General features: G+C 41.1%; 1 protein-coding gene across 3 annotated transcripts in view; it reads left to right on the plus strand.

The window, feature by feature from the left end:
* Positions 1-22,737, plus strand: part of sema6a (sema domain, transmembrane domain (TM), and cytoplasmic domain, (semaphorin) 6A) — a 94,289-nt gene that overhangs the window by 40,332 nt on the left and 31,220 nt on the right. For all 3 annotated transcript variants that reach the window (XR_009655519.1, XM_060931889.1, XM_060931891.1), the window contains exons 4-15: positions 4,272-4,332; positions 4,848-4,910; positions 5,200-5,301; positions 7,952-8,042; positions 8,754-8,873; positions 9,150-9,238; positions 10,903-11,120; positions 11,696-11,827; positions 12,666-12,821; positions 14,144-14,317; positions 16,716-16,856; positions 17,039-17,113. Coding sequence is in view for 2 of the 3 variants with exons in the window: in XM_060931889.1 (XP_060787872.1) it covers positions 4,272-4,332; positions 4,848-4,910; positions 5,200-5,301; positions 7,952-8,042; positions 8,754-8,873; positions 9,150-9,238; positions 10,903-11,120; positions 11,696-11,827; positions 12,666-12,821; positions 14,144-14,317; positions 16,716-16,856; positions 17,039-17,113 (1,422 nt within the window). In the remaining variant the exon portion in view is untranslated. The remainder of the gene's footprint in view (positions 1-4,271; positions 4,333-4,847; positions 4,911-5,199; positions 5,302-7,951; positions 8,043-8,753; positions 8,874-9,149; positions 9,239-10,902; positions 11,121-11,695; positions 11,828-12,665; positions 12,822-14,143; positions 14,318-16,715; positions 16,857-17,038; positions 17,114-22,737) is intronic.

A 22,737-nucleotide genomic window follows, 5' to 3' on the forward strand; every position in this document is an offset into this window, starting at 1 on the left:
GCAAAACCATAAGGCAGCGGTTGTCCATCCATCCATCCATCCATCCATCCATCCATCCATCCATTATCTCTAGCCGCTTATCCTGTTCGACAGGGTCACAGGCAAGCTGGAGCCTATCCCAGCTGACTACGGGCGAAAGGCGGGGTACACCCTGGACAAGTCGCCAGGTCATCACAGGGCCGACACATAGACACAGACAACCATTCACACTCACACCTACGGTCAATTTAGAGTCACCAGTTAACCTAACCTGCATGTCTTTGGACTGTGGGGGAAACCGGAGCACCCGGAGGAAACCCACGCAGACACGGGAGAACATGCAAACTCCGCACAGAAAGGCTCTCGCCGGCTGCTGGGCTCAAACCCAGGGCCTTCTTGCTGTGAGGCGACAGTGCTAACCACTACACCACCATGCCGCCGGCAGCGGTTGTCATACTTTTTTAATGTAAGGCCCCCTTTGGTGATTAATAATTATGTGTGTCACTGTAGCCATCCCAGAGTGCCACTTGCATATTCAAGAGACATCATGATTTTCTGATGAAATTACAGATAACTGTGCAGAATGGCCATGAGCTGTGATTGGGCATTGAAGTGTGAAACTGTGATTGGTTGGCACAACTAGCAAGTTAGTTAACATCAGACAAACTATTGTGTAATTAAAAACATAAGCCAGGTAGGAATTAGCAATGTTCGATTTGGATGCAAATCATGCATTTTTCTTTCTTATTTTCCTTTTTTTACTTAGGGGTAAATGATCCCCTGCTGAAAAATCCAGCTGAATCTGACCAGCTCCAAGCTGGTCAAGCTTGTAGATCATCTTTGTTAGCACGTACGTGCTGGTAGAAAGGTTAATTTTATAGAAAATAACCATTTTCTTGATCAAATTAGTCAAGTAATAAGAAAGCTGGAAAATAACTTTCCAGCAGACACAGATGGTGCACCAGCTTAACCAGTCTGGCCTGAGTTTCCAAAAAACATTGCAGCACAAACATCATCGTTAAATGGTAGAGCGAGGAGCACAATGATCGCTCTCTCTCTCTCTCTCTCTCTCTCTCTGAGTTAAGACGCTCTTAGCGTTAAGAGGCTTTTGGGAAACCCACCTCTAATCTGTGTTCTGAGAGCTGAAAATAAAAATAAACACTGAAATGTTCACTATAATCACAAGTACTGTGGTAAACCTGACGTACACTATGACCTGTGTACCATTATGATGTTTTTCCAGGACAGCTTGAACAGAGGAGGTGGTCAAATTGTTAAATTAGTGCTAAGTGCTAAATTAACCTGAACTTCTTCATAATTGACTTAATTGATTAGCAGAATTGGCTGGCAGAAGCATTTTTCTCAATCTAGAAGGAATCTAGGGAGAAACAGCAATTTTGTAACCCTTAATACTACTGAGAAGTTTGCACAGATTCATTATTCACACTCCCTTTTCCCTGTCTGCTGTTTGCTCAGGCAACTGTTCTCATCATTCTTTTGGGAGCCCTTTTGACATGTTAGGGAAATGGTCTAGTGGTCCATGAGGTATTCAGGTTCATCCCTTTCAAAATAGGGCACCAAATGAGGTCCAGGAGTCTTGGATTCATGCAGTGTTTTCAAATCCCTTTAACGATTCGCTAATGATGAAGATTGTGCTCTCCTGTGTGCTTTTTCAGCTGGTCTCAGACATTCCACCCCCCACCCCTTCAGCCATATAGACATGCACAGCGGAACCAACCTAATTCCTGGTGGTGTTGTGCATTTGTGTATGTCGTATACAAGGTCGACCCAGACAATATACAATGTCGCCCCAGCCATCTACGATGCAGTTATGAAGGGGGTAGGTGGTAACTGGGGGTATGTTACTAGGTGTGGGGTGCATACTAACGAAGGCCCCCATCCCTGCTGTCAGGGAGTGAGATTGTTTTACAAAAGGCCACCAGATGGACCACAGTGGCCCTCAGTCACCCCTGAAAAAAAAATCTGGGGTGTTATGAAAACGACATTCCTCAGCACAAAGCCTCTCTGTTCTCCTGATGGGCGGCCAAGTCCTCTCCCCCCTCTCTGCCTAAGGACAACACACCCCAATATCAGATCTTTCAGCAAACGGTTCAACTTGTGGCATATCAAAGTTTTGTGACACCTCTGGCGCTTCAAATAAAAAAAGCCATCCGACTCATGAAGCCAAATGTTGGATTTTGTTTGTTTGCTTGTGGTGAGCTCCAGAGGTCTTTGTTTGCTTGGTTAGCCTAGCTCTCACGCAGCATGAAAGGAACTCAGCGTTTGTTACACTCACATCTTCTGCAGCTGGATGAAGAGCCAAACTGTTCAAAAGCTCTGAGGGTATCATAATAGGAAGCCTGGGGAGCTTCATCCAGCAGGTAGCCATTGTGGAGTCAGTGATGTGTCCACAGGTGCAGCTTGATTTTGAACCGGTCATGTTTGCACAGTGACCGCTCGCTGCAGTATTCTTTTGGCAGGATGTAGGCCTAACACATCACTGATCACTGACTTATCTATTATTTTGTGACTGAAATAATTAAACAGAGAAGGTGCTGGTTAAATGTCGAAGAATGCAGAAAGATTGGGTTTCAAAAGCAGGCCAGGGTCAAACCATGTTACGGTTTGAGAAAAGTGTTCCATTTAGCTCCCTTAAGGGTTTGGCTAATTTGGAGGAACTCTTAAATGTTCTACGTCAAACCCTACAGTAGAGGACCACCCCATTCTGAGCAGGTTCTAAGTAGGAAACTAGGAGTCTTTAATTTAAAAAAAAAATTTTATCTGTCATTTTTGAAACGGCATGTTGTTATTGCAGGTATGAGCTGTTCACACCCAGGAGCACGTGTACTGCACTTGCTATTCATCATGCATTGTAATACAAGAGTACAAAATATTTGGCCAATAATATTTAATGGCCCACTGTGTAGATTTTCATGTTGAACTTTACGATGGTACAACATGCGTTTCACTCAGTTAATGATGTTCTGCAGTTGTAATTATTCGGTAGAACAGAGTTTCATTAACGGACTGTGAGACAGTCAAGTGACATGACACCTTACCCATGCTAATTGAAATGCATTAGGAGTGGAGCTCAATTACTCCTCAGAAGTAATGGTATAGGATCACCTGGGGTTTAGCTTTCTGTAATCTAGAAGTGTGTCAGTGATCTTGGCCTGCATTTCAGCTAAGAAGTATAGCCCTACTATGTGCTACTTTGAAGCCAGGAGAGATATTGGGAGTTTGTAGTTTGTTTGTAAGTACAGGAATAATTATTCTTCATTAGCTTTAGACTTGTGTATGCACTCAGTGGTGCACAGAGAATAAGCAAATATTAGGAGCTGCAGAGAAAACACTGACCATCGTAGCCGTATTTGCTTCACCAACCCTAATCATTTTGAGCGCCGTGTAATGAAGCTGTTTAAAACTAGATTATTTCTTGGCTCACAATCATACAGGACGCGCCATTTATCCAAGGCAACTAAGAATGAAAATATGCACCTTTTTTCCAACAAAAGCTGCTACGCCATTCAATAGAGACTGAGACTGTGAACTATTTGAAATTCGACACATGTATGATTAATTACCAGCTTCTGACGGAGACTTTGAATAACATAATTGGAAAGAACTTTATCCAGCTGGAGATTGCCAAGCCCCAGGAAACTTGTATAAGTGGATTCATTTCAGAAATGGCTTCTCTTCTAGACTTTATTAAATTTGTATAATGAGAACGCAAGCCACTGTGCAGGTTGTTAGATATAATTAAACTGAGCTCAGCGGATGTTGACAAGGCACTCTGATTAAACACACATTTACAAGTAGTCTCAAACAAATTAAACAGTTTACAATGCAGCCAGTCCCACAATTCCACCTGTCCAAAATGAACACTATATACTCCAAATTTTGTAAAGTAGATAAACTGTGGAGGTTTTTGCATGGGTTATTTATCCTGAGTTTATCAGCACCACATGCCAGTGAAGATTTTGATATAACCAGTCGAAACACATAACTTCTGTCTCGTATTTTAATGAGTGTTGGTATTGATTTCTTGTGGTTGAATACTGAACTTAATTGACCTGAACAGTGCAGAATGACTTGGCACGCTCCCAAAGAACAACCTTCCACCAGAACAAAGGCTGCTTTGTGGGTGCTGTAGCACTTCAAAACCTTTGTTGCTTGTGCTTATTCCCTGAAGTGGTGTTCATTTTTAAATAGAACACACACTGGACATTGACAGCCAAGGACGATCTCTAATTCCACATCCAAATGAATTTTTTTTTTTGTCATCTTTCCAGGGATCACATATATACAGTGGACATCGAAACAGCCAACACGGAGGAGATCTTTTTCAACAAGGTAAGCACTTGGTGTCAGTCTATCTACTGGGATATGATCCTGTACTCTATCGTAATTACCTGGCAGCACTGAAACCCAAGCCGGAGACACTCCAGCACTGTGATGCTGCTAAGCACATTATCCTATCAAGAGTTGTTGCTATGCGTCATCTATCCTAAAAAGAGGGACCCGGAAGGATGAAGATTTATGTGTACATGCTACTGCTCCCGATTATGCCATTGCTCTGAGCTGTGCAGCAGAATACTAAAGCAACAAGATTGATCCAGGGTCTGAGAGGGTGCAAGAGATTGATTAATGAAAGGGTGCAATTTAGCATCAGTGATTTAATCAATTAGCAGTTTGTAAATGTGGCTTAGAGCTTACATCGTATGTTAGAATGACTGTTGATTTGACCTCAAGGGTAATAAGAGACAGACATAATCTAGTATAATGTGTTGTATTCATTGCACAAGCCTGTCTTCAGTGTAAAGCCTAAGCAGATCAGCACTGATTCACCATCGATTTTCTCTCCACAGAAACTGACATGGAAGTCCAGGCAACCTGATGTGGATACCTGTAGAATGAAAGGAAAGCACAAGGTATGTGGACTATTTCTTTATATTTTATCACACAGTCTTTTTTGCTCATCTAGATAATGTAATATTTTGAAATCTAATAAAGGCTTTTAGGACCAGACTGATGTAATTTTGTAATATGAGACAACATTATGTATTTGAAAATGGCATAATTGGTAACATAATGGACTGAAATAAGAGGTGATAAGGTGGAAAGATGAGCACAGTTTACTTTTTAGCAACAGAGAAAACATGTAGACTCATCATTTTATAAGGTCATGCTTGAACTTTATACTCCTGTTCTCATTTGCAGGACGAATGCCACAATTTCATCAAGGTCCTTCTCCAGCAAAATGATGACACCTTGTTTGTGTGTGGGACCAATGCATTCAACCCTTCTTGTCGAACCTACAAGGTATTACTATCTTCCCTATGGCCTCTCTTCACACAACTGGATATGCTGCAGGTTTGGCATGCAGGCCGCTCCATAAGGGATGACAAACTGTTGCAGGAAAGCCAAGGAGCTATGAGGAGTGATGGATTATTCCTGCATGAGTAATTTGCAGGTGTGGGCCCACAGTGTTGATAAAAAAGCAGGGGTAACCAGCTGTGCATGGATGGTTTGCTTTAGTCCTATGTAAATGCAGCAAGCAGTCAGATGCAAGCATGTTCATGTTAATCCAAAGTTTCAAATGTCATTAAAAGGGCACACCAACTAGAGAAATATCCCCAGTGTAGAAAGAAGCCTGCACATTTTTCAAAAGAGGGTTTATTTGGGTGTTTTTTTCTACCTGATTTCTGATGCATTAGTTACTGATAACAATTAATTGTAGTTAACTGACATAATACACTACATGGCCAAAAGTTTGTGGACACCTGACCATCCCAACCATATATGCCTTTTCAACATTCCATTTCAGACTTAATTCCCCTTTGCTGCTTTATAACCTTCACTCTTCTGGCAAGGCTTTCCACTAGTTTTTGGAGTTTGGGGATTAGTGCTCATTTGGCCACAAGAGCATTAGTGAGGTCAGGCACTGATGTCAGGTGAGGAGGCCTGGTGCTCAGTTGGCGTTTCAGTTAATCCCAAAGGTTTTCAGTGGGGTTGAAGTCAAGGTTCTGTGCAAGCCACTTAAATTTTTGTCACACCAATCTTGGCAAACCATGTCTTCATGGTAGTTTGGGCATCTTATTTCCAGTGAAGGGAAATTGTAATGCTACAGCATGCAAAGATATTCTAGGCAATTTGTGGCAACAGTTTGGGGAAAACCCACATATGCGTGTGATGGTCAGATGTCCACAAACTGTTCATAGAGTGCACCTCCTTTCACTAGGCTCTGAGCCTGTGTCTGTACAGTTTACCCTTTGTACCTTGTTTCCTTTGTTTTTCACATTTATTTTAGCTGAGCATGAAGCAAATCATTTCAAATAGTTTATCAAAGAAAATACACTTTGAGGCGTTTCTCTTAATGTATCGTAATAATTGACGTTTTAAATTATTTCGCATCGATTTCCTGTTTTCCAATGGGAATGGTGCAAAGTTTGTGTAATTAATAACTGGCATTAGAAAAAGTACCAGCCTTTTAAAAAGAGACTGAATTCCTTTTGCCAAGAAGTGCAGTATCTGCTCACAGATTTCCCACCCCCAGGGATATTTGACCCTTGCTGGGTTGTGTGACAGCAGAGTGAGATGGTGCATGTGTGTGCCCACTTTGGCCACTCTTTCACCTTTCTATCCTCACAGTGTGATGACTCTGAAAATGGAGCCTCTGTTTCAGGTCCAAACTCAGCCCACATTAATCAGCACCTCTGAGAGAGAGAGAGAGAGAGAGAGAGAGAGAGAGTCGAAGAGGGGTGTGTGTACTGTACAAATTTTCAACTGACAGAATGACAGCTTTGCTCTGTGCGCTCACACACATGCCTCTCACTCCCAAGGACCCATCTGTAGCCCACTCAACACTTGTGTGCCGTGGGATCGCTCAGACATATATCTTGGGCTCGAAGCGAGTGGTGTTTATTAAGTGTGTATTAATACCTCCCTCAGCTTCCTGATAAAACAAATGGTGTCGATTATGTCACCTGTTGCTGGATGGAAGTAAGGGAAAATAAGGGGCAGTGAGGTGATGACCCTCACCATGTAATTACTAATAGCTTACAAAAAAAACTTCCCATAACCATTTCAAAGAGGGGCCCTGCCTAGTGCATTACGGCAACCATAAGTCCATATGAGAATGATGGGTCTTTTGGGTGTAATGTGATACACCTCCTACTGTTGACTACTGAATTGTCCATGGCTGTGCTCAGATTCCTGGCATATATCCATCAAAGCCATTCTTAAAAGAAACTCTACAAGATGCCAGAGTAGAGGTACAAATCTGTCAAGACCTTTTTATGATTTGCCTGGTCTATAAGATAGGGGTTGACCTCATATATAATACTACTCTTAGGAGTCTTTTCCTCTCATTGAAAAGCAGAGAAAAAACACAGAAAGGCCCTTACACTGATACACTCGCAAATACAAGGATAGTTTTTAAGTCATGAGATTTTCTATCTACTATTACTAATTCCAGTGGTGTTGTTCTTTGGTTCAACGTATTTTGTAGGAAATGTTAGTGAAGCTTCTGGTGTTGGATTCTGATATTTTATATCGTCCAGCAGAAATTCTAAATGTGCCATGACTTCAGCATGACCTTTTTCATTCAGTAGATAATAGCTCTTTCCGCCAAGAAAAAATAGAATACAAAATGACCTGTTTGGAAGCCAAAAAGTGTGGTGTAAGCAGTTAAACATTTTGGCAAGCTTCAGCCATTGTCAAGCGCAATAAATGTTAAAAATAACTCCTGGAGAGGGTATCACTGCATATACTTAGAATCATATCTCTAGATGCTATTTAACACAGATTTTTTTGGTCACACTTAATTTTTTGCCTCACATGCTTACGTTTATTTTGTTTGCAGTAGAGCTTTTGGAACTGAACAGAACAGCATTGTTGTCCAGAGTGTAGGGGCTCCCTTGCTGCTCCCTTGAGTGTAGTTGACCTCTGACCTTTGGCTTCCTTTCTCTAGACGGACACACTGGATGCACTTGGGGAGGAGATTAGTGGAATGGCTCGGTGCCCGTATGATGCCAAGCATGCCAACATGGCCCTGTTTGCTGGTGAGGCACCTAATGAACTGTTTTTACACCAACACTCCTAAAACACTTGCTTAATTTGCTCATTATCTAATATTTACTTGGATCATTTTATTTCTAGACTGTTGACACTCAGTAATAGCGACAAGACATGCCCCTGCTTTTAAATAGTATTGCAGATCGTCATCATTAGATGGCCTATAAAAGGCATGTAAGGAATACAGGGAACTCCGAGGCAGGCTGAGCTGGTGGCAGTCATTCTGCGACAGTTGCTCTCTGTTTCTGGGAAGAGCATGTTGCTTGGCAAGATTTTGTCTGTGGTCAATTTGGAAACACATGAAACTATTGTGGTACTAGAAAAAAATGCAGAGTCTTCCCTGAAATATGGGGATTAAAAATAACTCCCAGTATGGAAAACCCAGATGATTCATCTCTTCATTAGTGGCTTGAAAAAGCTGTCCAAATTTAGGTCTGCTAAAGTGATTCATGTGATTGTCATAGTTACACTAATTATATTATTGCCATCATATTTTATTTGTTTTGCCAATGAAGAGCAAACATTTAACTATGAGTCATTAACCTTTACTTATATTGCAAGCCTCATATCTGGTGATGGTGCTTTTTGTTTTGGGCTTCTCTGGGCTGTTCTCTATACATGCTTTTGTAGCACATTTTTTTGCAGACTGGAACCTTTTCATATGTGTTTTTAAGCTTTGCATGATGTTTGTTTTGTAGATGGAAAGTTGTACTCTGCTACGGTCACTGATTTTCTGGCCATCGATGCCGTTATTTATCGTAGCCTGGGAGACAGCCCAACACTGCGCACAGTAAAACATGATTCAAAATGGCTGAAAGGTAAGTAAACAGAAAAACTGTATGGGATTACATTTTCATACAGAAGAGAGCATATCTCTAAATGTTACTGAGAACTAGGCCAAATTAAACAACATTTCCTTTCAATTTTCTGCCTTTCTGAGGTAAACATGACCTTGCACTACTTTAGCTTTAGTGTCTCTGTTTAGTAAGCATTGGTTGAATGTAAGGAAATGCCTTGACAAAGTGTGTGTGTGTGTGTGTGTGTGTGTGTGTGTGTGTGTGTGTGTGTGTGTGTGTGTGTGTCTTGTTTTTCAGAGCCCTACTTTGTTCAGGCAGTGGATTATAGGGACTTCATTTACTTTTTCTTTCGAGAAATTGCTATGGAATACAACACCATGGGAAAGGTGAGCACTCCATTCATGACATGGCTTTTGACTGAAAAAAACTCGTAATGTGCAGCCTTTCCTCCTTGAGCACCACAGGCAAAAAAATCAAAGGTCTTAGGAAGCAAACAGGAAGCGGGGTGGGTCACGGATACTGGAGAGGGTTTTCAGGAAGGGTCAGACATTTTCAAAATAGGAACACACACTCAGGATGGAGGGCCTAAAAATAAACAAGAGCACCACAGGCATTGTTTGAAGTCTTAAAATAGTTTAATATTTCTGCCAAAGCACCTGTTGCATGTTGAACCCGAAGTCAAGAACTCAGAAATTAAAATGGATTCATTTAAGTAATCATATTTGACCCTGCTTTTGTAATCCTTTGTTCATGACATTTTACATGGTGCTGTTTGCATGCACAGTACTCTGTGGCTGATGGTAAATTGTAGTGTGAGCACCATCTGTGAATGAAGCTGTCTGCATTTACAGTATGAATGCATTTGAAAGAGTACTGTAATTACACTTACCCACTCCGGTAGTGCAGAGCCTGTTGCTGCCAGCCTTGAAATCACTGGCAGGTGCTAAAATTATATTTATGAATAATTTCATGTTCATTCACTGAATATTTCTGTATACAATAAAGCACTTGAGATCAAGTTTAAAACTTGAAATGCGAAGCCCTTGGTTGGACAGTTTTTGGCATAACATAATTCCTAGAGGGTCTAACAAGAGAACCTTTACAAGTGGTAGATGAAGACATTTTGCGATGGGTGTAGTAATAAAAATGTATTAAACATTATTATTGGAATAGTATTGATATATCAAACATTATAAAGATTTAAAATGGAATGTGGTGCTCCCAGGCACAAGATCACTAAAAAAACTGAACTCAATCTTTATTATTTTATGGCAATATACATTCACTGGCCACTTTAATAGGAATTTGTTCTTGACACTAAGATTCCTGTTCTTGGCTGGCAGGAGTGGAATTTCTACTGTTACATGCTGAGACGCTTTTCTGCTCACCATAGTTGTAAAGAGTTGCTATATCCTTCCTGGCAGCTCAATCCAATCTGGCCATTTTCCTCTGACCTCTCTTATCAACAAAGCGTTTCCACCCACACTCGTGCAATGTTTTTTTGTTTTTTGCACCATTCTGTGCAAACTCTAGAGACTGTTGTGTGCAAAAACCCCAGGAGATCAGCAGTTTCTGAAATACTCAAACCAGTTCATCTGGCACCGACACCCATGCCACAGTGAAAGTTACAGAGATCCCAATTTTTCCCATTCTCATGTTTGAAGTGAACATTAACTGAAGCTCTTGATTTGTAGCTGCATGATTTTATGCATTATGCTGCTGTCAAGGGATTGGCTGATGAGATAACTGCATAAAACAGCAGGTGGATGGATGTTCCAAATAAAGTGGCCAGCGAATGTATATGACAAAATAATATGGCAGTATATTTTTATATATTTGGATTTTCAGAGCTACTAGGTACTAGAAGTTCAGTAACAACACTTAAATATTATTGTATTATAAATATGAGCTATCTTAAAAAAACACTATAAGCTTTTGATTTCCCCAATTCGTTAATTAGTTTTGTGCTTAAAAATAACTGGATGTGTGTTTCGATCATTCAAACACTTCTGTCAGTCTTCATCAGTGTATATGACCATCTTTTTGCCAGGTGGTCTTCCCACGAGTGGCGCGTGTGTGTAAAAATGACCGTGGTGGCTCACAGCGTGTCCTGGAGAAACAGTGGACATCTTTCCTGAAAGCTCGCCTCAACTGCTCCATTCCAGGAGATTCGCACTTCTACTTCAACATCCTGCAGGCCGTCACTGACGTCATCCACATCAATGGCCGTGATGTTGTCATGGCCACTTTCTCCACACCATTTAACAGGTATGTGAGTTTTTATTCAGAGGTAAATCTAATTCACTGTGAAAGTGTGATGCGTCAAATAGAATGAATAGAAAATAGACTTGGCAGCTAATTTTTTTATCTAAATTAGAATCACAGAGCTGGTGTAGTGTTCATAGTATTTGACAATTCCCATGTTGTGGTGGTTTGTGGCAGGGCAATTGAGCTTGCGTAATGGGCCAAACAACTACAAAATTTCAATAAGGGTTTCAGTAAGGGCCATATTCAAAGTTAATCCAAGCATGGAGAATGAGCTGCTATTGACTGGAAGTTCCAGCCATACAGAGGGGACGCATTAGTCATTGTTTCTGGGCAACTGCTTCGACAATGTGCCGGTTCATATTTTGAATTTATTGCCCAGATTTACAGTTTTGGCCACAGAGGTTAACAGAATCCCATCTCTGTAATTATCACAATTCTGTCCTTGTGTGCTTTTTATTCCACTGAAGCTGCCTAGTTGAAGAGACAAACGAGGAGGAATGATTCAGAGTTTTGTTATGTACACAGTAGCGGGTATCCGCAGGCGAATTACTGCATGTCTCTTGGCTCCTCTGTAGCATTCCAGGCTCGGCTGTGTGCGCCTACGACATGGCGGACATCGCCACAGCTTTCACTGGCCGTTTCAAAGAGCAGAAGTCACCTGAGTCGACCTGGACACCCGTACCTGACGAGAAAGTTCCCAAGCCCAGGTATTCACCAGTGGTTTTGTTTTCCTCTCTCAAACTTCCCAAAAGTATATGGGAAGCCCCTCACTTTCAGCAAATAGACAACGGTGCACTGAACAACAATGCCATTGTGCTCTTTCATCAGAGATGATGTTTGGGATCCTGTGATATGGTGCCAACTGCAGTCATGAATATTTACAATTGACTTAGGGAGATATTATGTAGGTCTTATAAATAAATCATGGCCATACTGGGCAATTCTCTTTGAATAACATTGTTGCCATGCCATGAGAAAAAAGTCAAAGAAAAAAGAGAAGTGCATATCAGCAAATGAGGCATGAGCTCATTTTCCAGATGGCTGACTAATTTTCCAAAAGTATCAGCCAGCCTGGTCAATCTTTGTCCTCTGTCCCTCTAATTATCACACCAAGAATGAGCTGCATTTCCCCTGAAATAGCATTTTATAAGAAGAAAAGATCTGGAGAAGACAACTGAAAGCTTCTTCAAGCATCCATATGGTGTGTCACTGTGTCAAGCGCAACAGGAGTATTGCTGGTGCTGATTAGCATCAAATGATGTGTTTGTGGGAAACAAGGTCAGGTGTTAATGAGTGCAAAAGCACTTACTCTTCTTTTATGCCATTCTTATTTTATCGTTACATGGTGAAAGGATGTTGCCCGATTTTTTTTTCCCTTTTCATGTGCTTTTAGTGTATTCAAAGCTGCACTTAGAACAATGAGTCTAACAGTTTACAATATGCTGTAAATATTCAATCAGAGTGAAGGGCTTTATTAGACCTTTAAACTTTAGCACTTGCTTTGTTTACTGATCTATGAATTTTTCTTTCTTTCATTGTTTTTAGACCAGGCTGCTGTGCTGGAACACCATCAGCAGAGAAGTACAAAGTGTCCAACGAGTTTCCAGACGACACACTAAACTTCATCAAGATGCACCCATTGATGGATGAGGCCGTACCCTCCATTGCCAACCGGCCCTGGTTTCTCAAGACGATGGTTCGGTGAGCACTCACATCAGATCAGCCTCCATGTGCTGATGAGGCCTAGTGGTTGTTTTCTAGCACACATGTATCTTTAATAGCACACGCAGGACCTCATAGCCAAGAGCAGGTAAGGAAGGCTTATGAGAAAGGATCTAGACGAATTCCAGTCCTGTCACATGAAATCCCATTCCATAATGGTTTTTCCCTAATGATATGTGTGAATTAATGGTTTCTATTCAGCATGGTGATTGTTTCTCAGTTAACCAATGGACCTAGGTATTTGCAATGCAGAATGATGGCTAGGTAAAATTCAGACTCAAATACATTAATTTAGTATCTAGAGCAGGGGGTTGGAATAGCTGCTTCACCTGCAGGAAGTGAGCTAGAAACTTAATCCAGAATAAGATTCTATCTCTTCTCTAGCCTGTAGGGAAAACATTTAAATTCATGTTTCTTTTTTCATCAAATTAGAAGAGTTGAGGTTATTTTCAAACAGTAAAATGGATGCTCATGCTAGACAGGATTCTGTCAGGTCAGGAATCACAATTTAACGCTGAGTTAATGACCAATCAGGTTTATTTAGAATAGTTAAGGAGTCTCATATTTGCAAACTTTTACATTAACACTGAGCTTTAAGGACTGTATAAATTTGTTTAAGTAATGCTGCACTAGGGCAGTTCAGTCCTGAGCTCAGGTTACTGTCTGCACAGAGTTTGGATATGTTCTCGCCGTGTTCGCATGGGCTTACTTCTGGGTCTCCACTTTCCTCCCAGAAACATTTCAGGATGTTGATCAGTGAATTGAACTTGGCCCGAGGTGTAAACGAATGTATGAATGTGTGTGCATGGTGTCATGCAGTGGACTGGCATCCCATTTGGGGTGTATTCCCAGTTTATTCCGAGTGCTGCTGGGATAGGCTCTGGAAACACTTTGACCAGGACACCTGACCAGGACAAAACAGTTTCCGGACATGAATAAATAATGCTGCGCTTTTAAAAACTCAATCCTGTAACCTCTACCCATTTCCCTCCCCAACCCTATAGGACTCTATATTTGAAAACATGACAGAAAATTAGATGATAATTTATTTTCTTAACATTTTCATCTCACCAGCCTGAATTACATTGAAATTGTATTTGCATACTGATTTGAATATCATACATGCATTTGATTAACATGGAGATCAGCACAGTAATTGGAATAGCAGACACCAGACAACCGTCTCATTTCTATAGCAAGAACAGAGCTGAACGTTATTAAGTCAGAGAATCGCAGGGCGATTTCATTATCTCAACTCTGCTGCGTCACACATTTTTCTCTCTTTTTTTTCACTCTTCCAGATATCGGCTCACTCGCATTGCAGTGGATAATGCCGCCGGGCCTTATCGTAACTATACCATTGTTTTCCTGGGCTCTGAGAGGGGCATCATCCTTAAGTTCCTGGCTAAAATAAGCAGTGGCTTTCTGAACGACAGCCTCTTCCTGGAGGAGCTGAGCATCTATAACCCAGAGAAGTATGTATTCCATTAGAAACTTACCACCACCCGGCAGATAATTTAAAACTGATCTATCAGGTTACAGCTTCTTGAATGCGGTGAGCAAAATTAAAGGGAGCAGAGTGGAACTTTTGCAGCTGGGCCATTGCCGCAAAGCCCTGCTGAACGTATGGCAAATGATTAAAGATTTCAGAGCGGTTTAAAAAGGGGGAATTGGATGAATGCCTCAAAGCCTAGCTGAGATCCCCTCCCTTTCTAAAATGTGATAGAGGTTTGGACCATGCTGCTGTGGAATAAACAGAGAAACAGAGGCCAAAGCAAATTTTCTGATGAAAACTAGAGCTAGTCACTGGTGATGAGAGATTTCAAAGAGCTACTGATCTGCATCATGTGACTAAGTGGGGATTTTGGAGAGCGAGCAATGCAACCCCCAACCTACAGCATGGCACCATGAATTCTCTGCCTGAGAGCCATATGGCTTAGGTTTAGCAGTTAGCGTAAGTAACTTTACAGGGAAGGATCAGAGTAAAAATCCTCACTACAGATTGCATAAGAAAGATAAACTCCTTGAAACCTGTGTAGTCAGCCCAGCTGTCATAAAGTTGTTTTTACATATCATGTTTAGATGTGGAGATCTGGGGATTAGTCTTAGACTCTGTGTCTTTCTAAACAACCACACAATGCTCTTCACAGCTAATTGCTAAATGATACATAATTATTTCAGTACATTTTTTTTCAGCACACATACTAAAGTAGTTTGCTTGGTTGTGCTGAATAGAGTTTACACACATTGACATTATGGCATGGTACAGAATATAAGAACTGAAAATACAGTGGGATCCAATGCTGCTTTTCCACTACCAACGCGGCTGAGTTGGGCTGAGCCGTGCCGTGCTGAGTTGAGCTGAGTGGGGCTGTTGGAGTTGCATTTCGACTACAACCACGCTGAACCGTGCTGGCTGGAAGTGGGTGGACACATTGGGTGGAGTTAGCGAAAGTGGGTGGACGTCACGTGATGTCATTAGGCGGTGCAAACAGTGACATCAGTGACCTTTTAAGCGGTAGTCTCACGACCCGGATAGTAAACAATAAACATGGAGGACATGGAGTCGTTAGTGTTGCTGGTCTTGGTGCTGTGGCTTGTTGTCACCGACAACGCCAACAGATACTGGCAAGAGCGTATAGATGAGGCGAGGTGCATAAGGCTTCAGAAATTCTCGTAATTCATAATTATTCTTCTTCCGGGTTTACGGTGTTTACAGATCCCAGCGTGCTCGCGGGGCGTGTGTGGGTATGTGAGGACACTCCTTCTCACCAATCAGTGCACAGGGGAGTGTCTCCTCATGCCCCTAGCCCCACTGGGCTCGGTTTGGCTCGCTTCAGCCCTACTCCAAAACCGTGCGAGTTTTGGGTGCTGAGTAGGGCTGAAGCGAGCTGAGTCGTGCTGCTCTGAGGTAGTCGAAACGCGAGCCGTGTCGGGCTGAAGTGAGCTGAAAAAGGGTAGTGGAAAAGGGCCACAAAAGTCCAAGAGCACAAGTGAAAATGCTTCTGTTTGGCATTTAGTTTAACACATTTGTTTTTGTTACAAATGATTTTATCAGCGGCGGCACGGTGGTGTAGTGGTTAGCGCTGTCGCCTCACAGCAAGAAGGTCCTGGGTTCGAGCCCCGGGGCCGGCGAGGGCCTTTCTGTGCAGAGTTTGCATGTTCTCCCCGTGTCCGCGTGGGTTTCCTCCGGGTGCTCCGGTTTCCCCCAAAGACATGCAGGTTAGGTTAACTGGTGACTCTAAATTGACCGTGAGTGTGAATGGTTGTCTGTGTCTATGTGTCAGCCCTGTGATGACCTGGCGACTTGTCCAGGGTGTACCCCGCCTCTCGCCCATAGTCAGCTGGGATAGGCTCCAGCTTGCCTGCGACCCTGTAGAAGGATAAAGCGGCTAGAGATAATGAGATGAGATGAGATTTTATCAGCAATAACCCGAGTGAAAATTACAATCTTAGAAATACTTACATGAGTTTTAGAATTTCTTAGTATTTTGGTATGTCTCCTTTTTGCCTTTTTCTAACACAGACCCCACAAGATTGGGTAAAACCTGATGGTCCATGTTAGATCAACTCCAACAGTGTATCATCTGAACACATGCTACAGTGGAAGGGATAAGACTGATGGAAGATCTGACTTTTTATACAAAAGATTTAACATGGTCAATATCACAGATTTGCTTAGATTGAAATGGTGACCTTGAAATTGTACATCTTGAATACTGAAAAGTAAAGACGTTGCTTTTTTGTTGTTGTTTTAGAATTTTTCAAATTATCTTTTTATTTCCAGTTTCAAATAAAAAGAAACAGATTTTCATTGTGATCTCCCCACTGTGTATGATGAAATAGCATTGAACCCTTTTTGCATTCTTTCAGGTGCAGCATTGACGGGGTGGATGACAAGCGCATCATCAGCATGCAGATCGACAGCAAGAGTCACTCACTCTTCGTGGCATTCACATCTTGTGTGGTTAAGGTGCCACTGTCACGCTGTGAGCGACATGGGAAGTGCAAAAAGTGAGTCGAGCTCAGCTCACACTAGAAGGTTATCAGCAATAATATCAGCAGGATTTTATCTCTGTAGGTGTGAAATGATGTGAGATGTGAGCAGTATGAGAAGAGGTTAGAGAGCATGTCATTGCGCTCAGTAATCCTGGTTAAAGACAGCAGACTAGAGCAGTTGTGTTCCTTTCTCACAGATCCTGTATCGCCTCCAGGGATCCATACTGCGGCTGGGTGTCGGAAGGCACGTGCCGAGAAATCACAAGCACAAAGTATGTTATTCTGAACCTTGCACCAACAGTATAAGCTGATATTGTGTTTATTTGAGACCTTCCAGCTTTTTCTTTAAGTATAAATGTAACACTTTTTATATTTTTCTGACTATTTCAAAATAATGTGAATGTGGAAATAATTGTGCGTTCGAAAAAAAATGGAAGGTGAGAAATCTATAAGTAGAGACAATGATATAGCACTGAGGGGAATACTTTTCTCCTTGCATGCAGCCTCATCTACTTCTAGTTCACCTTGCGATCTTCTCTTCCATTCTTTGTTCTATTCTGTTGATGGAAAAGCAAACATATAAATTAATTGGAAAAATATCACCTGAACCATCTTTTTCCAATCTTCAACTGCCCACATTAGATGAAACTGTGCCCACTGTAGACTCAGGTTCCTGCTCTTGGCTGACTGCAATGGAACTGGTCTTTTGCTGTTGTATCCCTTCTGCCTCAATTTCAGTGTGTTGTGCATTCTGAAATGCTTTTCTGCTCACCACAGTTGTAAAGAGTAGTTAGTTGAGTTACCGTAGCCTACTGTAAGCTTGAACCAGTCTAGCCATTCTCCTCTGACATCTTTCATCAACACGGTATTTGGGCCTGCAGAACGTCTGCTCACTGGATGTTTTTCCCCCTGCACCATTCTGTGTAAGCTCTAGAGACTGCTGTGTTTGTGAAAATCCTAGGAAATTGGCACTTTCTGATTTATCAAACCAGCCTATTTATTTATCACCAACAACCATGCCACAGTCAGTCACATTTTTTTTCTTTTTCTGATGTTTGATGTGAATATGAACCAAAGCTCTTAATCTGTATCTGCATGATTTTATGCATTGTGCTACTGCCACATGATTGGCTGATTAAATTGCATGAATGTGCAGGTGTACAGGTGTTCATAATAGTGACTGGCAAGTGTATATTGTAAGTGTATACCCTGTTTATAGCTTTATAGAGACAAACAACCATTCACATTCATACCTATGGTCAATTTAGAGCCACTAATCAACCTAACTATGCTGTGGTGGTTTCTTCCTGAACAATCACACTACATTTCTACAGGTAGCAAGTCATTCTGTAGATGAAGTCGTTATACTAGTAGCGGGTCTTGCCCTGTGGAAAGTGATCAGTCATTGCACACTATTTTATTCTATCCTGTTATTATTTCCAAAGCCTTTTCTGCTATGATTGAGCTTTTCACTTTGGAAATTGAGTAGAGAAAGGCATTAAGAGGTTAGATGACCTCACACTGCCTGAACAGTGCTTCTAAAGTGACCAAGTAGAGGATTACACAGTTATGATCTGTTGGCTTTTGTGGTTAGCAATTGAAAGGCATTTGGCTCAACACTTTGTGCAGCATTTATTGAAAAGTGTCAATATAAAATGGGCCCTAGAGAGAAGCAGCTGAAAGTTCACGCTTTCATACTTTGTCACTACCTGCTACAATACCTTAGAATTAGATGTGTTGTTATCGATAGTTTGTTGCCCTTAGAGAGAAAAAAACTGAACCTTCACATTTTCTTGTCTCTTTGTCAGTACAAGCTGTAATAACAACATAGAAATACCCTTTTGTCTGTAGCCTCTAGTCTGTTGTGTGTACAGCTGGATACACTTGGTCAGGTTGAGTCAGTGTGATGCAGTACTCGAATATGATATATACTGCACCTCTGTTCACAAAGGACAGTGTGAAATATTTATATATATATATATATATATATATATATATATATATATATATATATATATATATATATATATATAAAATACAGTATATTATATACAGTCAAGCCATAAAGTCTGCACACCCCTTTCACCTTCTCCACGTTTTTTATAACGTTACAGACTTATTCTACAATAGATTGAGTCCATTTTTTGTCACAAAAATTCTATACAAAATAGTCCATAATGACAAAGTGAAAGCAGGTTTTTAGAAAATATGCAATTTTATTTTACTGACAAAAATAGGTTATTTAGCCTAGGGGTTACATATCTGTACACACCCTTAGCCTCATACTTGGTTGATGCACCTTTGGCAGTAATTACAGCTTCAAGGCATCTTGGGAAAGAAGCTACGAGCTTGGCACACTTGTTTCTGGACATTTTTGCCCATTCATCTTGGCATATCCTTGCAAGCTCCGTCAGGTTGGATGGAGAGCATCGGTACACAGCCATTTTCAGCTCCTTCCACAGATGTTCAATTGGATTCAGGTTTGGGCTCTGGCTGGGCCACTCAAGGACATTCACAGACTTTCTCTGAAGCCACTCCTTTGTTCTCTTGGCTGTGTGCTTCAGGTCGTTGTCATGTTGGAAGGTAAACCTTCACCCCAGTCTGAGGTCCAGAGTGCTCTGGAGCAGGTTTTCTTCAAGGATCTCAGTGTACTTAGCTGCATTCATCTTTCCCTCTATCAAGACTAGTGGCCCCATTCCTGCTGAAAAACATCCCCACATCATGATGCTGCCACCGCTATACTTCACTATAGGGATGGCATTAGCCAGGTGATGAGCGGTGCCTGGCTTCCTCCAGACATGACGCTTGGTATTCAAGCCAAAAAGTTCAATTTTTGTTTCAGCAGACCAGAGAATCTTGTTTCTCATGGTTTGAGAGTCCTCTAGGTGCCTTTTGGCAAACTCCAAGCGGGCGGTCATGTGCCTTTTACTCAGGAGTGGCTTCCATCTGGCCACTCTACCATAAAGGCCTGATTTGTGGAGTGTTGCGTGGATGGTTGATCTTCTGAAAGGTTCTCCCATCTCCACAAGGATACACTGGAGCTCTGTCAGAGTGACCCTCGGGTTCCTGCTCACCTCCCTGGCCAAGGCCTGTCTTCCCCGATCACTCAGTTTGGCCGGGTGGCCAGGTCTAGAAAGATTCTTGGTGGTTCCAAACTTCTTCCATTTATGAATGATGGTGGCCACTGTGCTGCAGCAATTTTTCTGTACCCTTCTCCAGATCTGTGCCTTGACACAATTCTGTTTCTGAAGTCTGCAGATAATTCCTTTGACCCAAGGGCGTAAAAACGGTGTTGATATTGGTGGGGACATAATTTGGCCAAGCGCCCCAGTGCGCCATGGTTGTCGCACGAAATGTGGCCTACACTGTACAAATGATTGGTTGTCCATTCCTTTGTGTTATTTTGATTTTTGGCACCAGGTACACTTAGTCTTAGACTTAGGCTAACATCTGCATGTATACGGGCAATACATTATCACACAGAGAAAGTGGACATTGAAGTTGCTGTGAATTTCGCTGTAGTGGATGACCTACCCAAAATACAACAACACAATCAATCAAAATTATGTGCTGCTGCTTCATTTTCACACAACTTTTACTATTTTCACACATTTGAAACATCATGTGCTTCCTTTTGAGTTACTGCAATTTCAGAATCTGGAAGTAATGTAGGTATGGGTGGTAGAAGTGTGAAGAGTTTTGGTAGTTGTAGTGCATTTTGCAAAAATGTTTATTCATTAAGTTGAAAGGGTTAAGTGACAATTGTTTCACATTTTTACATTTTCACATTTTATTGCAGAGGTTACATACATACGCATATACACATGCATATATACATATGCATATACATGCAAACAATGAGCAAGAAAAAAGTAAATATAAGTAAACATTTAGCATTACCTACAAGCATTTATTAGTGTGTGTGTGTGTGTGTGTGTGTGTGTGTGTGTGTGTGTGTGTGTGTGTGTGAGAGAGAGAGAGAGAGAGAGAGAGAGAGAGAGATTGCAAACAGAAACTCCTTGCTGTTACAGTAAATATAAGTAAACTTTCAGCATTACCTACAAGCATTTATTTGTGTGTGTGTGTGAGTGAGAGAGAGAGAGAGAGACAGACAGACAGACAGACAGACAGAGAGACAGACATAGAGAGAGAGAGAGAGATTGCAAACAGAAACTCCTTGCTGTTACAGGATCATATGACAAAAGGTGTTTTTGCCTTCTGAGGCAAAAGATAAACAATTGGAGTCGAGCGCTTGGCAGAAGAAAACGTCACTGTCTGAAGAGGTTCTCTAACAAGGCTATTTTGTTTTGAATAGCTTACCGTTGACTGGATAAAATAATGTCTTATGTCCTCCTTACGTTTTCTTTTATTGCCCGACATCACTGCCTGTGTGCTGTTTTGTTGTAGCAGCGAGCTGGATGCTGATTTTACCGCTTGCTACTGCTTACAGCCAATGACAACAAAAAACCATAGCAACGTCAAGGCAACGGGAGGTGGGCCAATCAAAGCTTCATAAAGCTTTTTTACCTGTCCCCACCAATAGTCAGCCGTCTTTGAGAGGTCTGTTCACAACTGAAAATCAGCTGGAAGCGATACCGCGTTTGGTGTTTTTATTCAGCGTTTCCCGCATTGCGGCTTCTCCATTCAAAAATGGTATGGACATTTTAAACTCAGCTGAATATTGGTATGGACACGTCCATACCGTCCATACGCATTTTTACGCCCATGCTTTGACCCCATGGCTTGGAGTTTGCTCTGACATGTACGTGTACTGTCAACTGTGGGACCTTATATAGACAGGTCTTGGCAATCCCCAATCATGTCCAATCAATTGAATTTACCACAGGTGGACTCCATTTAAGTTGTAGAAACATCTCAAGCAGTATCAGTGGAAACAAAATGCACTTCCGCTCACTTTTGGGTGTCATATCAAAGGGTTTGCACACTTGTGTACATATGATATTTTGCATTTTGATTTTTAATAAATTAGCACAAATGTCTAAAAACCTGCTGATACTAGATTACATCTATTATTTATCCTTACAAATGAATAAAACCTTACACCTGCTTTCACTTTGTCATTAGGGGCTATTTTGTGTAGAATTTTGTGACAAAAAAATGAAAATCTATTGTAGAATAAGTCTGTAACATAATAAAATGTGGAGAAGGTGAAAGGGGTGTGCAGACTTTCCGGCTTGACTGTGTATATATATTCCATCCACATTCACTGCATATGAGCAATTGCGTGCTCTGATTGGCTACTCTACTACTAAGCTATCAGCTCATATACCATCATGAGAAAAACAAAATGGTGGAGCGTGTTGCTGAACCAGTCGAGGACGAAATAAAAACTCTACTTGAAAACAAACCCCCCAAAATACAAAAAAGCAATAAAATATGGAATAAAAGTATTTGATGGTAAGAACATATCTTTTTTTTATTTTTCAAGAATTATTATAGCATTTTTCACAAATTGCTACTTTCATTGTGCCGGTTTGTTTACATTCCAAGTGAAAATTATTTTGTCACACGTTTTATATAAAGGTTTTAATTTATCGAATTTGCAAAAAATAACAATAATAGTGCTCTGTTTTACAAAATCCAGTGAGTGTGGATAGAATAAAACAGTTATTCCACTCAATTTCGTCACACATGGCTTATAGACAACTCGGTGCTACATGCCTTGTCAGCTATCAGCTCAATTTCATGGAATAACTGTTTTTTATACATATATGTATGTGTGTGTGTGTGTATAAAAACAATTTTATATATATATATATATATATATATATATATATATATATATATATATATATATATATACTTCTACATTATTGAGTCAGTACAAAAAAATTTTAAATGTTACAGAAAAAAAACTGTTTGTATCTGAGTAGCA

Source organism: Neoarius graeffei, chromosome 10, assembly GCF_027579695.1.
Source record: "Neoarius graeffei isolate fNeoGra1 chromosome 10, fNeoGra1.pri, whole genome shotgun sequence".
Taxonomy (NCBI): Eukaryota; Metazoa; Chordata; class Actinopteri; order Siluriformes; family Ariidae; genus Neoarius; species Neoarius graeffei.